General features: G+C 35.8%; 1 protein-coding gene across 1 annotated transcript in view; it reads right to left on the bottom strand.

Annotated features, from left to right (window-relative positions):
- The window catches only part of LOC113059864 (G patch domain-containing protein 8-like), an 81,680-nt gene extending 63,573 nt beyond the window's left edge, over positions 1-18,107 (bottom strand). The window contains exon 1 of the mRNA XM_026228504.1: positions 17,331-18,107. Coding sequence (XP_026084289.1) covers positions 17,331-17,444 — 114 coding nt within the window. The 5' untranslated portion in view covers positions 17,445-18,107. The remainder of the gene's footprint in view (positions 1-17,330) is intronic.
- Between the last annotated feature and the right edge of the window lie 1,004 nt (positions 18,108-19,111).

Below are 19,111 nucleotides of genomic sequence, written 5' to 3'. Positions count from 1 at the left end.
AATGTAATGTTTAGAAAAATAAGGCAGACATGTTGTTTCACTCATTTTGCTACATATTTATAAGTAGTTATATAACGTGATTTCATGAGAATTCAAATGTATTTGACGTAAAATGCGGTTCTACAAAACGTACATTTACTTATGTACAATACTGATGTATTTACAGCATCTAAACATTTAAATGTACAATACTGATGTACTTGCAGCATCTTAACGTACAATACTGACATATTTAAAGCATCTAAACTTAAAACACTGATGTATTTTACAGCATCTAAATGTACAATACTGACGTATTTACAGCATTTAAACTTACAATATTGATGTGTTGATGGCATCTAAAACTTTACAGACTTACAGACAAATCCAGATATTAATCTTGATAATGTTTTCAGTGACTAACAGCTAAAATTCGGCTCTGTACATCACACAAAACCATTGTATTCCAACAGAGAGGATTGCAAATGCAACGCATCGTCATTTGGATTTCTTTTGGTACTGCGTTTGACATTTTTGCAATAAATACATTATTGTGATGCATTTATCTATCTGCCATGTTTTTCTTTATCTGTACATAATTTAAAGAAACACTTACGTTTAGGTTTAGAGGTATTAGTGGGATTAGCGACTATAATATATATATATATATATATATATATATATATATATATATATATATATATATTTTATAGCAGTTTCTAGTTTTAATCGTTGTAATTTTTCCAAATTTTACATTTTAGCATTAATCATTGTACTAATTGTAAACGTTACATACTAATACATATAAACAATTAGAACAGGCTGGGTTATATTGCTGGGTTATAAATATAATTATAATTATTCTGCTTAGTCAACCTCTTAAATTCAGCACACAAATTAGGGCTGCACGATATATCGAAATTATCAAAATATCGTAAATATAAATATCACGATATGCATATTGCAATGGCGTGCGATATCTGAATAATATTAATAATAGGCTACTTAAATCAAAACATCGCAAAAGGTCAAAGTTTTAGTTCGACGCACATACCAAAGAATAGCTTGTCGTTCAAAAGTTATTAAGTTCAATAAGTTGCAGAAAACAACTCTTTGCCGTCTCGTCTTGCTGTCTGACATGCACCTGAAGCGCATGCACAATCCGCATCTCGCACAACGTCTCTTCAGTTCTGCCGCACATGTGCAAAGTGCGCACACACACACAGAGACGCAACTCGGATGGCACGCGAACACTGTGTTTATTTGTCTTTCGGTTCTTCGATGCTGAATTTAATGAGCATTAGCCAAGAGGAAAGGAACATTGAAAAACTCTTTATAAGTTCGATCAGCAAAGCCAAATGAAAAGTGAACAGCGGGTTCTCCATTTAAAATTAATCGTAACTTTAATTCATATTTACAAACACTAATAAATTAACAACACTGTTAAATAAAGTTTGTAGTGAATGTAGTGTAGAAAAATTTCATACAATCAAATGTCATTTATCCCAATGAAGCTTAATATATAAAGTGACAACTGGTAATAAAATGCATTTTTAAAAGTGGTCTAACATACTGTTACAGTCTGAGATTTTACTGATTTACATCAGAAGTTACCAGAATTTAACTTATTTTACCTTAAAAATAACTTTGATGAGGCCAAATAGAAATTTTAAACACAACCAGATATACACACACACAAGTAATTCATTGCTTGATAGAAGTTAACACTGCAACTTAATGGAGTACCCTGCAGTAGAAACTGCAACTAGAAGTTATCTGACAGCAATACTGGACAGATAATTCAAATTACAGCCTCGAAATGTTACTGTGACAAGAGCGTTGATGATATCAAATTAGTGCTGCCCCGGGATCTTATCTCATGCTGATTTGAATCAATGACTGTCATAAACTGCTTGTAATGTGACATAACATAATCATTCTGTGTGGAAATTTTGTCATACACAAGGCGTAAATGTATCAGAGCAGGTGGTTTTATCATCTTCCTGGTTATTATGTGGCCACAGATGAACGTGGGAGGCGGGTGATGGGTAGTCAAATCATGATGTCATGATATCATATTACTGACACCTGCCCTGATGAGTCAGAGCAGTTTGGTCAGATGAGCCGTTTTGAAAAATGCCACGTTTTTGGAACAGAGTGCAGCCACATTATTGACACAATCTCCCTTGCAGAGAACATCAGTATGGAATCCACACAGAGGGCTGATGAGTAAACAAACCCACAGCTCTGAATACAAACACCTCCACATATGCATACACGCACACACATAGGTAATCTTAAGGGGAACAGGAGCGTGTAATCTATGGTAATGGCAGCCGCCCACCCTACGTGATGGAGTATTCCCAGGCCTGACGAACAGAGCTCCTCATCAGTCAGGATGCTCAGGCATTACTAATGGATGTGAGGGGGCAGAGAGTCACACCAGAATGATTATAAGTGCAATACTTTAGACTGATGCGCGAACAGAAATCTTCCCCCTCATTTGTATAGGGATCAAAGATGGATGATATGAAAACACTCATAAATTTCACTTAAAAAAAAAAGTTATTAACTTGTAATAAAGTTCTGATGCACTTTAAAATACAACTTGGTGTAACTGAAGCAAATACACTAATTCGGGGCACAAAAAAAAAGAAAGAAAGAAAATACCACATATATATATATATATATATATATATATATATATATATATATATATATATATGCATTTAGCAGACGCTTTTATCCAAAGTGACTTACAGTGCATTCAGGCTAAAACATTTTACCTATCAGGTGTTCCCTGGAAATCAAACCCACAATCTTACGCTTGCTAAACACTACACTACATATTCTATTCAGTAAATCTGACTGAATTCAGACTATTTAATCAGTCTGCTAAACACAAACCTACACTTTGTCATTTGGATTTGCTTGCATGTAAATTAATTACAATTTGGATGTAAATATGATCACCCGCCTTATGTAAATCAGATTACGTGAGGATTACGGTAATTCTCAAAAAGAAGCCCCTGTTAGCCATTTTATAATTTCTGATTGTTTAATATTAAAATGGTTTATTTCTTTAAAGCAGAAATGCTATTAGTATGATAGCACAAAGTAAACCTGCTGCTTCAGTTACAAAGCTTTCCTGATGTAATGTTATGAGTGCGATATGAAACAGGCCTTATTCTTGTAACAAAAGTAGAATGAATGCATTCTAAAACATTCTTATGTAAATTGCTGCGTTCAGTTCAATGGGACAATTTATACAGAATGGATTTACAAAAATTTGTTCAGCTCATGTTTCGCAAATAAGGCCAAATGTGTGAGGGAAAGAATAATTCTAAACCCGAAAGCCTGGATGGTGGAGTTTTTTTTTTTTTGCCAAGTTATTTATCTTAATGAGAAAGTGGTGCATATATAGAACAGCACAGAGATTTATCAGATGACTGAAATGCAGAGGCACTGATGCATTATGGGTAGTTTCACCAAAAATGCTATTTTATGCTTTTTCAGGTTGAATACCCACCACTGCTACCGTAAACTAATATACTGGTGCATGTTTGTGACTCAGACTGAAAGCCAGGGCTGGGAGTGGATTTTACAATTTTTCCAAAGATGGAGTGATTTTGCCGAAGGCATGTTGAGTACAGGGAAGATGGACCGCTCCTGCTGTGCCTTAAAAACGTAAAAACAGAAAGCAGTTGGTCTTCACGCACACACTTAACCACTCACATTTGGTTGTAATGACTGTGTTTGGGTTTATCTTTGTGAGCCTGATGAGTGTATTGTGAATAACTGAATAGCTCATCAGAGGGAGAAATGTGCACAAAAAGACACATCCACATGAAGAGATCCAATCAGCACAGAACACAGACAAAAAAAGGCACTCGCGCAGATAAGAGAGAGTTCTAAAAAATGTCTAACTTGCTTAAATGCTCAGACTCGCCCCTACTGACATACCTAAAGAGATTTATACACACATGCAAGAGTATATCAGATTATAAATTTATGTCCTGCCTAAAGCACTTTTCTCACTAAAGCAAGTTAATCAATTGAAACAAAACTCTCAGCGGTATTCATACATATTAATAATTAAATGAAATTAATTTTAATGGATTAAGCATACAGTACATGAAAATAGCAAGGTCACAGGGGAAATTTATGAGCCCACTGAGTGTGACGTTTATTCTATTCTATTCTATTACAATAAAATGCAGTATTATAGTGCAAACTATTTTTTATTAAATTAAATAGATTTTACTAATGATAGAAGAAGTCTGCATATCTAAAAATACATATAAATGTAAACCTCAGTTTTGAATTTGTTATAGGTTTATTTGCCATCATATGGCCAGACTGACTAACTTTTTTTCACAAACCTTCTTTTGCAAGACATGGTTAAAATGGGCAATGAAAAATGCATGGTTAACCTTATTACGTGTGCATTTTATGAGTTGTTCATTTGTTCCAATGTTGTTTTCGTCAACGATGACGACAACGAAATGATTTCGTTGACGCACCTTTTTTTATGACGATAACGCGACGATGACTAGCTAAAAATGGCTCTAATTTCACTAAAACATGACAAGACGTTTTCGAGTTTTCGTTGACAAGACGAGATGGAACGAAAATGATTATAAGTCTGACGTTCACAATGCATTTCATTTCTGCCTGTTTTGGAGAAGCACCCGGCTGCAGCCTGCAGATCGAGGCAGGGCTGCACCTGGGGCGGGGTTGCACGTACTTTTATATGCGCACTTGAGCAGCGCAGCACACTGTGACTCCATGTTGCTTTGAGCACATCATTCTGCACACGCGGTGTGGATACGCGCTTTGTGTGCTCTGTTTTTCTGTTTTGAATTGTTTCATATTATCATGGTTTTGCGCACTGAAAGATTATTAAAAGCCTATATTTTTATACCTAGCCTAAACAATACATTTAAAATGAGCATAATTTAATTGTATATTATTTGTGTGTAGTGTAGGCTATATAAATACATACACTTCTTAGCTCTTTTACATCCATATATATATATAAAATTGTGATATTTGCTGCGGGATGAGGGCTTCGATAACTCTCTCTTTTTTGACCATACATGTGTTTGCATCTCTGAATGTTTGTGTCACTTTTATTAGACAGGGTTGTATGATGTTTGTGTTTACAAATAATATGCATCTTGTTGTTGCACTGGCAGACAAGTTGAAGCACAAGTTGTAGAGCATAAGTATGTGTTCCTCAATAGCTTATATTTTGGGCACGTTGTTCATTGCACTTAAGCAATTTTTTCAAATAAAGCCACAATTGCCAAAGTAAGAATATTTCTATTCCTGGCTTTTTTGGAGTAAAACAGTGATTCCACTGTTACCACTTTATCTGTGTGTAATGTTGTAGTGGCTCAAAGTTTTTTGCTGTTTAAACTTTAAACCATTCCTTTATTACTGTGATTACTGGTGAAAATAGGCAATGTGCTGAAATTTTAGAAGAGCATCAATTCATGGAAAAAATATAACTTGAAATATGTGGATAAAAGGTTTCTGCAAAATGCAACCATGAAGTACAGCTTGGCAGCACTGCATCTCCATCAATGAGAAAGTCTAGTTTATTATGCAACACTTTTAAGGTTAACTGTTGTTTTATGAATTGCAACACTCGTTACAACCTGTCAAACCTAAGTACATTTCCAATACTTTTTAACCTAAAACTTTTTTGTTTTTTACAAAAATTGACTAAAACTTGACTAAAACCTTTTTGCGTTTTCGTCGACTAAAACTTAACTAAAACTTGTGTTTTCGTCGACTTGACTAAAACTATCAAGTTTATAAGTGACTAAAATGTGACTAAAACTAAAAAGCATTTTCGTCCAAAAGACTAAAACTAAGACTAAAACTAAAAGGTCTGCCAAAAACAACACTGATTTGTTCAACTGCATTTGTGCCAGTAACCCCCCCACACACACACACACAAAAAGCATCTCTTAACCCATTTTGTGCCTGTTTTACACTAGCCTGATTACCACTACTTGTTTGTGACCCTATGCTAATTTGTGTTGCTCTTGGTAGATTGTGTTGGTCATTATGTAAATGAGATAGCTGCACCTGTGTTCTGTAATTTGCACATTGTCAGTAAATCAGCCCCAGAACTTTCCACTCCCATTTGTGCTTTAATGGGATTGCAGTCTCTTCTGCCTTGTTTAGTAAATCTGGCCCACAAGGTTACATAGTCATGGCTTAGAGTTTCAGTACCTGTACCTGCAGATGTGTAAAGGGTTAAAATATTATATACACATATGCTATCAAAGCAGTGAATCTGGCAGATTGTCAAGAGTTGGCTTCTGTCCACATAAGAATTGTTTTGCATCATTATTTAGGTTATTCATGCTGTTAAGATCAAAGAACCCACACATGAACACAAACCTATTTACCTTTAAGCATAAGACGCTTGCAAAACAGGATGTCATCTAAATCCTTTAAAGGCTGTAAACAACAGAAAAATCAATTGACCCAAAGCCAAAATGCTTTTCAGATACAAACTTCTTCTGGACATTTCTGTGGAGTTGAGAAGACAACAACTATTCTGACCTTCTAACATCAAGCATGTTCCATGTCAACAGATATAAAAATGCATGCACATGTCAAATTAAAAAAAAAAAAAAAAATCATACACTGTTTCCTGTTTGCTTCCTGTTTCCATTCAGAAGGGTTTCCACGGGTGTTCGCATCCTAAACAGACCACTGTTTATTCTCATGGTCAGACGCTACCACTTTCTGCTTGCCCTTGTCGACTGACCTCAGTCCAAAAATACAGATGAATGTAAATAAATAATTAAACTGACTTGGAAATGAGGATGGAACTGGATATATAAAACATGCACAGACAAACACAGACAAGCAAAGAGATAATATCACACCCTCCAGGATCCCGCTGTCACTGTAACCTTGACCCCATGAGTTTAACTACGCCCGTAGCAATGCATTTTGGTCTAGTGAATGCCCTCGAGTCAGCATGGAAAAAACTGAGTCATTCTCTTATTGCTGCAAACTGCTAATGTATTATACTGCCAAATGAAAGCCAGAGGGAAACAGCAACATAATAAAACAACATCATAATTAAATAAGTTATGAGGGTAAAAATACATCAGGAAGCATATAAATATTGGCTCCATTTAGGATCTGTTGCTAGTTGAGATGAGCTCATACTTACAGCCAACTCATATTAGCTTTGTCAGTCTGAGTCTCTCAAACTACTACTAACAAAACACTCTGACAGGGTATAGCTCAATCTATATTCACTGATGCACATACTGTATTAATTAATTTCCAAAATGCCAAAATGCTTGGACATTTAAGAAGTGGTATTTAAACTTTTCGAAGCCTAAAATATTTAAAAGCAACCATGTATGAAAAGTGTGACAAAATATATTCATAATGTGTGAGAAAAATGTCAAGTATATTATAAAAGACAATAAAATTAAATAAGTATCTTTTGTATTGTTTTTGACTTTGCTATATCAGTTTGTTAAAATATTATATTATATGTTTACATATATTTACATATATTTAATTTTGTTTGACAGCCCTAAAAAAATGTTTTTGTAAATGGACAAATTCCAGCAAACTGATGGTTAAATCTGACACATTAATTTAAAGAGTTAAAGCAATATTTTCTAATATAGTATAAGTATATGATCTATAAATGTTTTTGTACAGTTCACTTCACTTAATTACTGTTTGATACTGCTAAACATAATCATACTGCAAAAGTAATAATTACAAAGTCACAAACTGTCAGACATCACTACACCAGTTTACAACACATCACATGGCATAATTACAGATGTTTTGAAAGCTACAGCACAGCAAGTGAGGCTAGTGTGTTCGTGAGGGTTTGGTAAGAGGGATGCAAGTGGGATAAAGGGTTAGAAAGGGGTCAATAAGAGGCCAAAGAAATTAATTACCTGTGTTTACCTTTGTATGTTTTAATATAATTATTTCTTCATCAAGCTGATCAGCCATGATTGTGATTAAGGCCATGCCACTGATAAAGACTCACAAACAAACACAATAAGCTTTTCACCAGTATTCCTTCATTCCTGTCTGAGAAAGGAAAGGAATAACAGTGTTAAGAGTGTTGAATACAGCAAACAGACCAGCTGTATAAAGACTGCTCTCTGCAGGAGATTATAAATCCCAGTAATGATGAATGAAACATCTTAATATTACAGTGTGAAGTGGGTAATGAGCAGCATTTCTAATCATATAGTTTATAATCAACAAACAGACTGCACACGTTGAAGCTACTGTTGAAACTTTTGTATATTGCAAGTGTGTGTGTGTGTGTGTGTCTGTGTGCAGTTCATTTGAGGGCAGCTCTTTTCACTTATGCAATTAACACAAAGATGAGATTTCCTCAGAGAGTGCTTGAGTGGGTTTTGATTAGATCAATATGCTCTCATTTAGCTACATGACATAATGAGAGTTTGCTCACTCTTTAATAAATAAATTACATAAATAAATATATAGACACATATGCACATCTATTGTTGCACTAAATGGCATTTTAGTCTTCTAATAATTCATGGTACAAATTTAGGATTGCCTTTATTGTTTGCGTAGGAAAAAATCTAATTAAATATTTTAATGTACAGAGATGTATTAAACTTTTATTGTTTTGATGTTTGAAAAACCCTGACCCATATATATTAATTAATAATAATAAAAAAAACGAATTAATTTGATACTTTATTTGTTCTTTTTCAACAAACCAACAAACTTTTACTTTTAGCAAATTTTATGAGAAGAAGCTGTGAAACAACTGTGTGACACTAAATTTACCAGACAATAAATATTTTCCACAAAACTTCATTTTGCATGATTTGTTGTGTCACTATGAAAATATTTGCTGTTTTATTTCCCTATAAGGCTAGCAGCCAACTGACAAGTCATTGTCATTGTATTACAAGCCAGTTTTTTTTTACTTATATTTGGTTCTTGTCAAGAATTAAATTTGTGCCCTGACTTGTACCTACCTACGCATAAATTATCAAGCACAGTTAGTCAAGATGCTTAATGGATAGCAGCGCAGAAATAAGGTGATTGATACAGTAAACTGATTATTATTGAGCCTGTATGCTTTTTATGGTGCTTGCTGTGACAATGCATTTACTGTACCCTACATCTACTAATAACCACTGCAATATCTTTTCCTCAGAAACGTGTATGAAAACAGATGCTGTGAAGTAATGTCCAGGGAGACAAAGCTTTCTGCTAGAGCAGGCCCAGAAAATTGAAGTAAAGTTTATTTTAATGTCTGCAAGACGGAAGACGAAAGGAAAAGCATGAATAATTCTGTTATTAAGCGGCTTCGGCTCTCATTGTACTGATTTGGATGCTGAAAAACACAGAGAATGAGTCTCCCTCCACTCTCAAAATGCCATTTTTATTTTTTTTCTGCTGTATTAAATTTACCCCGTTGCAGCATTATCAGCCGAATTAAAATTAGCGTGCTTGTTGTACCATCACTGACTGTATTCCTCAGCTCCTCACTAAAACCCCACTAAAATCCACACACACACAGAGAGAGAGAGACTCTCTCTGGAGATATCTTAGTTCATTGAGTACATCGGCAGCCATATTGATAGTGACAGGTAGCATAACTCATATAAAAACCTCTCTCTTGAAGTCTGTTTATAGCAGGTTACTGTGTGGCTAAATGTCAGAACACCCTGCCTGAAAAAATCTCCAGGTCCTAATTAGTACTCTCAACGGATGGTTTCTGCTCAGCTTTGTACTCAAAATTAGAGCTCCACAACAACTTCATGCATACATTAACAACAACAGCAACACACACACACACACACACACACATAACATAACTGTGAGCCACTACACAGTAATTCATCTTGACACACATATCATAAATAAAGACACATAGCTCTGGGAGTAAAACAGTACGCTGTATGTTGAATATATTGGTACCATATACATTACTGGCTGAGGTTTATTGGCAACAGGATATTTAATTTTGCATGCTCAATTAATTCCCATATTTTAACATTTTGATTACCTCTGCCGTTTTGTAATGCTCACTTAAATGTTAATCTTTAAAAACACTAATAATTTTAAAACACTGCTAAATCCAATCTTAAGCAAATCTCACTAATGTGAGAAAAAATATACATTTTTCATAACGTACATGCACATGTGGTTATTTCAGGTTTTACAATCCTGGGGACATTTAGTTTTCACCTTCACCTCACAAACCTGAAACACACAGTCCAGCTCTAGCCACAGAAGTGCTAACATTTTCCTTCTCTCATTCTTTTCCAATCATCTGATGCAACAAAAAAAAAAAAATGGGAACCACACAACTTCTACCTTCACCTCTGGCAATGTTATCCCCATGACAACAGACTTACTGTAGCAATTCACTCTTACAACTACCGTAGTAACCGGCCTCCAAACTTCACCTAGAAAAGATTTTTACTCAACACAAGAACACACAACCTTAAGCATAAACCTCAAGCGTTAAAATAATAATAATAATAAAATAATATAAACCCCATTCAAAAATTAGGTCAGTAAGATTTTTTTTATACATTTATGAAAGAAGTCTCTTATGCTCTCAAAGGCCGGATTTATTTGATCAGTAATGCAGGGAAATAGCAACATTGTGAATTATTATTTTAAATAATTATTACATTATTGCAAATATTTACAAACTACAATTTATATTTTAATACATTTTAGAGACAAACTATTGAAAAATGTTGGGAAAATGTGAAAATGGCATCTGAAATATGTCTGTCTTGGGTTTTCGAACTCCGCCAGACTGGGATGGATCAGTGGATAAGATAAGATGAGATAACTTAAAAGATGTTCTTGCTAATCTTGTTTATCAGCATTGCATTCACTCCTCAAATGAAGCTTATCATTAACCATTATTCTTAGAAAAGATTTTCCTGAAGAGACAGAGAGGGAACAAGGATCCTTAGAGAGAAATGTGAATAAATTCCTCTCTTCCCCTCCCTCTCTCCTCTAGACCCATTTAGAAACACTTACAGGCCATTAACAATCATTTCCCCTGATTAGAATGGCCTTTGAATGCCTGGACAAATTGCTTTCAAACATGTTATAAAATCCTCAAGCCATTTAGGCTGTGTATTTGCCGGTACGCAGCAAGACCCATTCTGTCATTCTCTCTGCCTCTCACCAACCTTGTTAAAACAGTGTGAGGCTGAGATACTTTGAGCTGCGTCAGCCTCAGGCACTCTCCCTCTCTCTCGCTTTCTATTTCCTTCTGTCTTCTACCTCACCTTTCTTTTAATTCATTGCATAATTACAGTAAGTGAGGGCCATTAATGAACATCCAATTCTGCCTACGGTTTGAAAACAATAGATTTCTCGTCTATTGTTACTTCCTCCCATGCTATGTCGGGATTTTTTTTTTCAGATTAAAAGCAAAAAGACTGGAGGCACAGGGAATCGCTGTAATGTGCCGCTGTGTGTATGCGAATGTAGGATGACCTCTTTGATTAATTAGACCCTCATAAAGCATTTAATCAGTTAATCGGGCAAATTAGCGCTGCAGAAATGACCTACAAATGTGTTTAAGTAAGAAGGGTCCATCTGTGTGTTGAGCGAGGTCTGTGTGTTTGTGTGCCCACTTTTGTTTGTATTTTTCTGCACTGTAGACCGAAAGGATAGAGTGATTCATTAGCCTTCCTGTGTGATGAGAGCTCTCTGGCCATGTTAACGTGAACCCCAGGACCCCAACACAAAGAGTTCCAGACAGGCAAACTCAGAGGACGGCTGCGGCCGGGCCTGGGGCTGAATATTAAATGCCGACTGCTACACTCCATTAGCACAGCAACAGCACTAAAGCACCTCAAAAAGAGCTGAGCTAAGTACAGCAGTTGCCACTTATTACCAGAATGGCCGGAATCATTAGTAAGCCATTTGCAATAGAGAGAAAAAGAACAAATAAAGTATCAAATTAACATTTAATCATTATTATAACTTAATATAAAGCCATATAACAGCACTATAGCATTATATAATGTAACAGGGAGCCACCTAATCACATGCCAAAAAAGATACCAATGCTTGTAAACTGAGTAAATATAACAGGACAGGACAAGGTGATTTTTATGCATACTGAGTGAAGTCATTGAGCAATTTAGTTAAGGTAAACCCAAAATTAAACATTACTATAATTTATAATAAGGTTATAATATTATTAGTTTTCTTCAAATGTCTTAAATATTAAAATAGAAATTATATCTATCTATCTATCTAGGCTTTATATCAGCCATAAGACACCTTGCTTGCCAAGATATCAGCATCGGCTGTCAAAAATATTGGTTGACCACTATATAGACACACAGCACTGTGCAAAAGTCCTAGGCCACTAGTATTGTCACCAACAAAAAAGGGTATTAAGTCAGTTATTTCTATCTTTTGCTGTAGTGTGTCAGTAGGAAATATCAGTTTATATTTCCAAACATGATTTTTCCATTAATTGTAATAATCCAGTGAGACTTTTGTTTGCACAAGGAGTCTGACAACAGCCAGTGCTCCACACAGAGATCTGATCTCATCATCATCGGTCTGTCTGGAATAACATGAAGAAACAGAACAAACTGAGACAGACTCAATCCAGAAGAACTCTGGCAATGTCTCCAAAACACTACTACAGTATTCACTCATTAGTGTGTGTTTGTAGGGTATATTTGAAAAACTCCCTCTCCACATGACAGCCCTACAGGGCCAAAAGACTTAGGAGCGCCTGCTAGTTTTTGTTAATTAATTTCTTTATTTGGTACTGTGTCAGAAATACAAGTTGTGGCATCACAGATAACAGTTTCTTTGGCAGCTCTTAACAAGAAAGCACACAGTGGCATTATATCAGTTGACTGGCAGCAGTTCAGAAGAATTTAAGAGCTAATATGCAAGTAGCATGAACAACAAACTGCATAATCCATAACCACATAATATTAATTAAATAAATGTGTTAACTAAGAAGACATTAGGTAGCCAGTGGTTTTTCAAATCACCATGACATTTCCTGACCATAATAACACTCATGAGTCATTAAAGATCATTTGACTGGTCGGGTAAAACATGAAATGCTGCCTGCTGCAGTTAATATCATGCCATTATGATCCATTGTAGAACTATTGCTCAGACCTAAAGCAGAGAGTACAATGATGTAAGAACAGTTCATGTGACTATGATGTACAGTATGTTTACATAGTTGGGCACATAGTTTAATCATTATTCCAACATGCATTTTGGTCGTACCACATGACTTCGATTTTATAGGAAAAAAGGTCAAATATTAGTAAAAAAAAAATAATAATTAAGCATGTATATATATTAACATATTGAATGCACACAAAGAAATGAAAAAATGCCTCTTTATCTCAGTAGCAGCCAACTCAAACTGACAAGTCCCTTCACTCTAATGCAATAACTGCAATGTTTTAGAACTAATTAAAACTCATTGCCTCTGCACATAAATTGTGCATTTGTGTCTCTCTCATGCAGGCAGAGCTATCAACATATGCCTCTTCAGTGGTTCCATGTTTTAAAAATGTGGTGGGAGATGGCAGTTTGGAATGGAAACCAGGTCCCTGCTGCCGCTCAGCGTAAAATATCCACACAGTGTCATGGGCAGAGTGAGAGGAAATAACCCAGATACTGAGCAAGTTCAGCATAAGATCGGTTTGGAGCCTCTCCACAAAAAGTGGAGATGGAGCCCCATAAGACAAGCTTGATAATACTGGGTGGACCACAGGGCATACAGGTGTTGACTGCTGTAGCGGAAAGCTGATCCAAATAAGTACTCTGGGACACCACACTGAGAATAAGACATTCCAGTCCAATGAGTTAAATATAAGACTCAATGATGGGGAACATTTGGAAAGGTTTAGATTTGGACTCTTAAGGCTGTGCCATTGAAAACACAGCAAGATTCAGCTGTTTTTGCTGTTCTAAAGATTTTTATGAACAGAATCTGCACAAAATCTCTCATTTATAGCAATGTATGCTGGTCTAGGGGGAGAGAACTTGGATTAACCCCTTTGAGCAGGTCAGAGAATACAGTACAAAAAAACTGACACTGACTGTATGAATGCATCTCTTTCATGATGAGCATGTGTTTATTTAAAAAAAAATTATTTTATAGGTGTAGGGTCAAAGATGTCACCAACCAACTAAAAACAAACAAACAAGAAATGAGTCAGAGCTTGTGTTAATGGCACTTAAAGTATGATATAATATAATATAGCATGATATGTAAGATATAATTATATCATAATGATATTATTTGATATGTATGATGATATCTATTACAGAGCAAGGTTAAATGTAATGTAATGAGATTCCCCAAAAACATAATATTTACAAAATAAATAGTGATGCTTAGAATTTTTTTTTTTTTTTTGGCATCAAGTTCTTATGTTTTAAATTAATTTGTTTCTATAAACTTCAAAATATGCAGAAGACTTGACCGATGCAGGACTTAACACTTTCTTAATATTCTGTAATTGTTAATACTTCATAATAATTCATAATTCAAATTTGAAAATCAAAATGTTCTTGATATTTACACAGAGTATAAGAGTTTACTCAACAATAAAAACACACAGCAAGCTTTTAAAAATGCCAAATTTAACATATTAAATTATTCTTTCTACCTTTCCAAAATGATATGAAATCAGGAGAATCATGCCTCAATCTTAGTATTTAGATTTCTGCATTTTCTCCAAAATTCCCATTAAAATCAGGAATAATTTACAGTGAGCTAAGATGAAAGTATTGGTGAGAGTGCATAAATAACATTGCAATTAGGAGATCATTGCATTGTGTGTACTGTAGACATGACTATGTGCAACAGGAATAGTCCTAAGAATTAGGATATAATTAACATTTTTCACAATTAGTTAATATTGGCAGCTGTTATAGTGAAAATACAACAAAAACTCCAGAGAGAGTTCCACCTGTAATGCTCATTTCATATTTAAAGATGTTAGCCAGTCATAGTAGTGGGCATTTATATTGAAGTAACACAGAAGACACGCCCCTTCTAATGGAGCGATCAAATCAGAGCACAAAATTTATTAAAATGATCATTTATAATCAAAATTATGACTTTGGTTAAAATAATACATCTTTAGATTATAAGTACACCTCAGAAAACACGATTTAAAAATGCATTTCAATTCCCATGAACTGGCACGTGTTTTAAACTACATTTTTCCTTTCCTTTATTGCGTCCAACATTATACTCTATATCACTGAACCTTGAACACCTATGCACCAGTGAGGTGCCCTCTAGTGCAGGGCTAGAGAACAACTGGAGCATTTACTGAATAACTGCCAATGTTTCTTCCTCTATAAATGAATATAGTTCCCACTTTCTTTTGGCCTCAACATCTCCTAATCTTTTTACACAAAGTACCCTAAATGTTGCATAGTGAAGGGATTATTATGCTATAGACATAGCAAAGCTTAAATGATTTATTGCATATCTGACATTTTGGGAGCACTTCACTGCAACATATGCAAATGATTATTAATGTGCATGTGATGTAAGACAACAGAGGCTGTCAGTCAGAGCGGCTGAGAAACTTGAGCATTTCATTCTGCAGTCATATTCAGCATATGAATATTTGCCTGCATGAGTGTGTGTGTGCGCGTGTGTGTGTGTGTGTCCTCCTCATGTTTTGAGTTAGAGTGAACATGGCACTCTGATTTATTAAGATGGAGCAAATGCACCCTTCACAACAGCTGCTATGAAATTACCCATCAAAACTATCACCACTGAGTCCAGCTTCTTTTCAATCAGCCAGCACTGTCTGCCCATCCAGGGCAGTCCAAATGAAACACACACACACTACTCTCTCTCAACTTACAAGGTACATCAGGTACAAGTCTCAATTTGATTAGGCTTACTTAGGCCGGTCTTTGATTTTGTACAAGTCTTCATTAGCATACATAATTTTCCTTACAGGAAAAGGCCTGGACCGGACTCAAAGTTTAGGCACATACACCAGCACACTGAGCACAGCCTTAAATGAAGAATGTAAATGGAATGGATTATAATGCTGGCTGAAATAGCATTGGCAAGTGAAATTGCTAGGACAAGACAAAATGTTTTCTGTCACCCAGCTCCCATCTTTTGCTTCTATCTGCTCTGTAGAAGCACTAAACATGTCCTGTTATGTTCTGAATTTTTCTAATATAATTCATGTTTGCTGCACTCTTTTTTTTAAGTTTTAAACAACAAATGGAAACTTTTAAAGTCATGAAATATGCTGACTAAAAAAAACTTAAAAATAACTACAATATCATCAGCAGAAGAAGCCAATGACGCCCTCCAAAGATTAAATGTGATGATTCATTGGACAACTTTTTGAAAAATGTTGCATGGGCACTTTCCCATTGTGAATGGGAAACATCTGTATACTTTAGACCAGTCGTGGTCCCTGTTTCTCACCTGACTGCCCAACCAGAAAAAAATATATAAAAATAAATAATTACTGGAGTACGTTTACAAGAAAATAAAATTTTAGTCTACTAAATTTGATGTTAAAATAAATGGGTTACATGCTATTTGCTTTTGTAGTTATTTGTGAAAATTGTTTCAAAGGAAATCATACAAATAATAATAATAATAATAATCAGCATACCCTTTAGTTTTTTTATGTTGTAAATATATATATATATATATATTTTTTTTTTTTTTTTGGGAGTACATAAAGTTAGATCTGTTTTAGGATGGTTAGGACCATCAGAGAATTTCCCTTTTCCGTTGCTGAAGCTTATAAACATGGTGGCATCCATAGTTGGGTACCAGAACAGTGCTCGAGGTCGAAGTTTAACATAGCTCAATAATCTGAGCCCAACAGAGCAAGACCTCTCATCAGTCTCTGATAGGAGAGTGTCAGGGGTCTGTGATCACAACACAAATAAAGTCACAAATGCCTCATGGACTCACAAGCCCGACATCTTCTTAGATATCGGCTATGCAGTGATGCCTTATACATTACCTACATAAAATCCATCATCCCTACTACACAAAACAAAGGATTTAACTGTCTAATGCAAAATTTAGTTAGCTTATTAAATATTATCTTGTTTACATTTCATTCAAAGGTAGCTACGTCAGTTAGTAGCCTATGGCCATAAAAAAAACTAAAAAAAAGTATATGTCCAGGTTCTGCATTCGCTTTATGAACATAGTTTAAGACAATTAAAACACGAAACCAATCCAAAACAACAAAACGTGTTTAATAGCGCATCGTGGCGATGTTTAATAAACAAAAACGACGAGTGAGTAGTATTACCGGTGATTCGCCTCCGGTGCTTTTGCAGAGCGGACCCCGGAAAACTCCTTTGATGCTCCGGTAGTGTCCATTGCTGAGATGCGTGGAGCTGATCACAAGGTAGTAGCACGCCATCCGGTCCAGCGGCACCCATGAGCGGGCTCCAGTCGTGCAAGTTACTTTAGAGGTGATCTTGGAGGAGTTATACCGAGTGGAAGTAGCCGGAGGACGTCTCTGTTTGCTGGTCCGGTCGCTTCAGTCACTATACTGGACGGCGTTACACGTACACGCCGATAAAATACGAATCTGCTGTGATTGCCAATCGGAAACACCGTCCCATATTTGTGTCACATCCTCTGACTGTTTTCCTCTTTAAGATGAGACAAGCACCTGCTCTCCAGTCCAGACGTCGTTACTGGATGTTGCTCTGGATGGCAGGATTGTTCAGTTCCACAGACTCACGCGTTTATTGTTTATATCCAAGACAAGAAACACTTAAACTGAGGTCATGTCCTCCTCAAACACCCTCCCCAAAGTTAACGTCTGTACAGTGATGTGAAAATATACATTCCAGTGCTAATTCAGTACTGTGGTACTTTTTAATCTGAGTAATGTTTTAGCTCGCGTGATTTCAAACCAGGAGCGCTTGTCTTCAACTGACCGGTCAACTCTCTCACGAATTTGCTGAATGGCCGATTGCAGATGCTCTTTCCCTTCGCCGAAACGATCCGCGCTCTGAGCTGAGTCTAAAAGAGTCTAAAGCAGAGGTTTCCTCTCTCTCTCTCTCTCTCTCTCTCTCTCTCTCTCTCTCTCTCTCTCTCTCTCTCTCTCTCTCTCTCTCTCTCTCTGCTAAGGAGGGATTTGAGGGAGGGTAATAAAGCTTTTCTCAGAACGTGGGTAGTTTTTGGCACCTCAATGCAATCAGGGCGCTAAGAAAACCCCTTCGCATTCACGTAAGCTTTTTTCTTTCTTTCTTCCACTTATCTGGTTAGTTATTCTGTGTTTACTGTGTAACTGTGTTATAACTTACATATAATATACACTGCATGATTAAAGGGATAGTTCACCCAAAAATGAAAATTACCCCATGATTTACTCACCCTCACGCCATCCTAGGTGTACAGTATATGACATTCTTATTTCAGATTAATACAATCAAAGTTATATTAAATAATGTCCAGGCTAATCCATGCTTTATGAGTGGATGGTAGCCCAAAATTTTAAATTTTACTAATACTAATTAGTACTAAGTACTAATTTTGACTTCAATAAAAACTTGCCAATTTAGACATTAGCAAAGAAAGCACATTTTTAGGTTTCTTTGGCCAAAAGTCTGGTATAGGCCTACTCAGCACACAATTAGCAACTGCACTACAATAAATGGCCATTTAAAATGAATACACTCTTTCAGATATGCTACAGTAGTAAATTAAAGTCATTTAAAACCATTGAAAAAGTAATAAGAAGTGTAATGCTGGCTGCAGGGAGCACTGACTGGCGCTGTTCACTGACTGTGGTGCTGAAACCACAGAAACCCCTCAGGATGAGAAAGAGATCCTGTAACAATTCATTGTACTTAAGGGTATTGAAAGCAACACTTTTTTTTTTTTGCCCGGAGGTCTGGAATATAAATGCTAGTCAGCACGTCTTGACTTCAATAGACTATACTGTGCCATCAGGCAAGGCTAATTGGTACAATCGATCTTAATGAGCTTTTGTTAAGGTGATTTTTTTTTTCAACATGCAGGCTCAAGATTTAGACTCTCATTCAACAAAACATGTATTACCCAAGTAGGTAAATC

The sequence above is a fragment of the Carassius auratus genome, chromosome 41, assembly GCF_003368295.1.
Source record: "Carassius auratus strain Wakin chromosome 41, ASM336829v1, whole genome shotgun sequence".
NCBI classification, from domain to species: Eukaryota; Metazoa; Chordata; class Actinopteri; order Cypriniformes; family Cyprinidae; genus Carassius; species Carassius auratus.
Note: the sequence above shows the minus strand (reverse complement) of the source record. Positions and strands in the feature narration are given on the sequence as shown.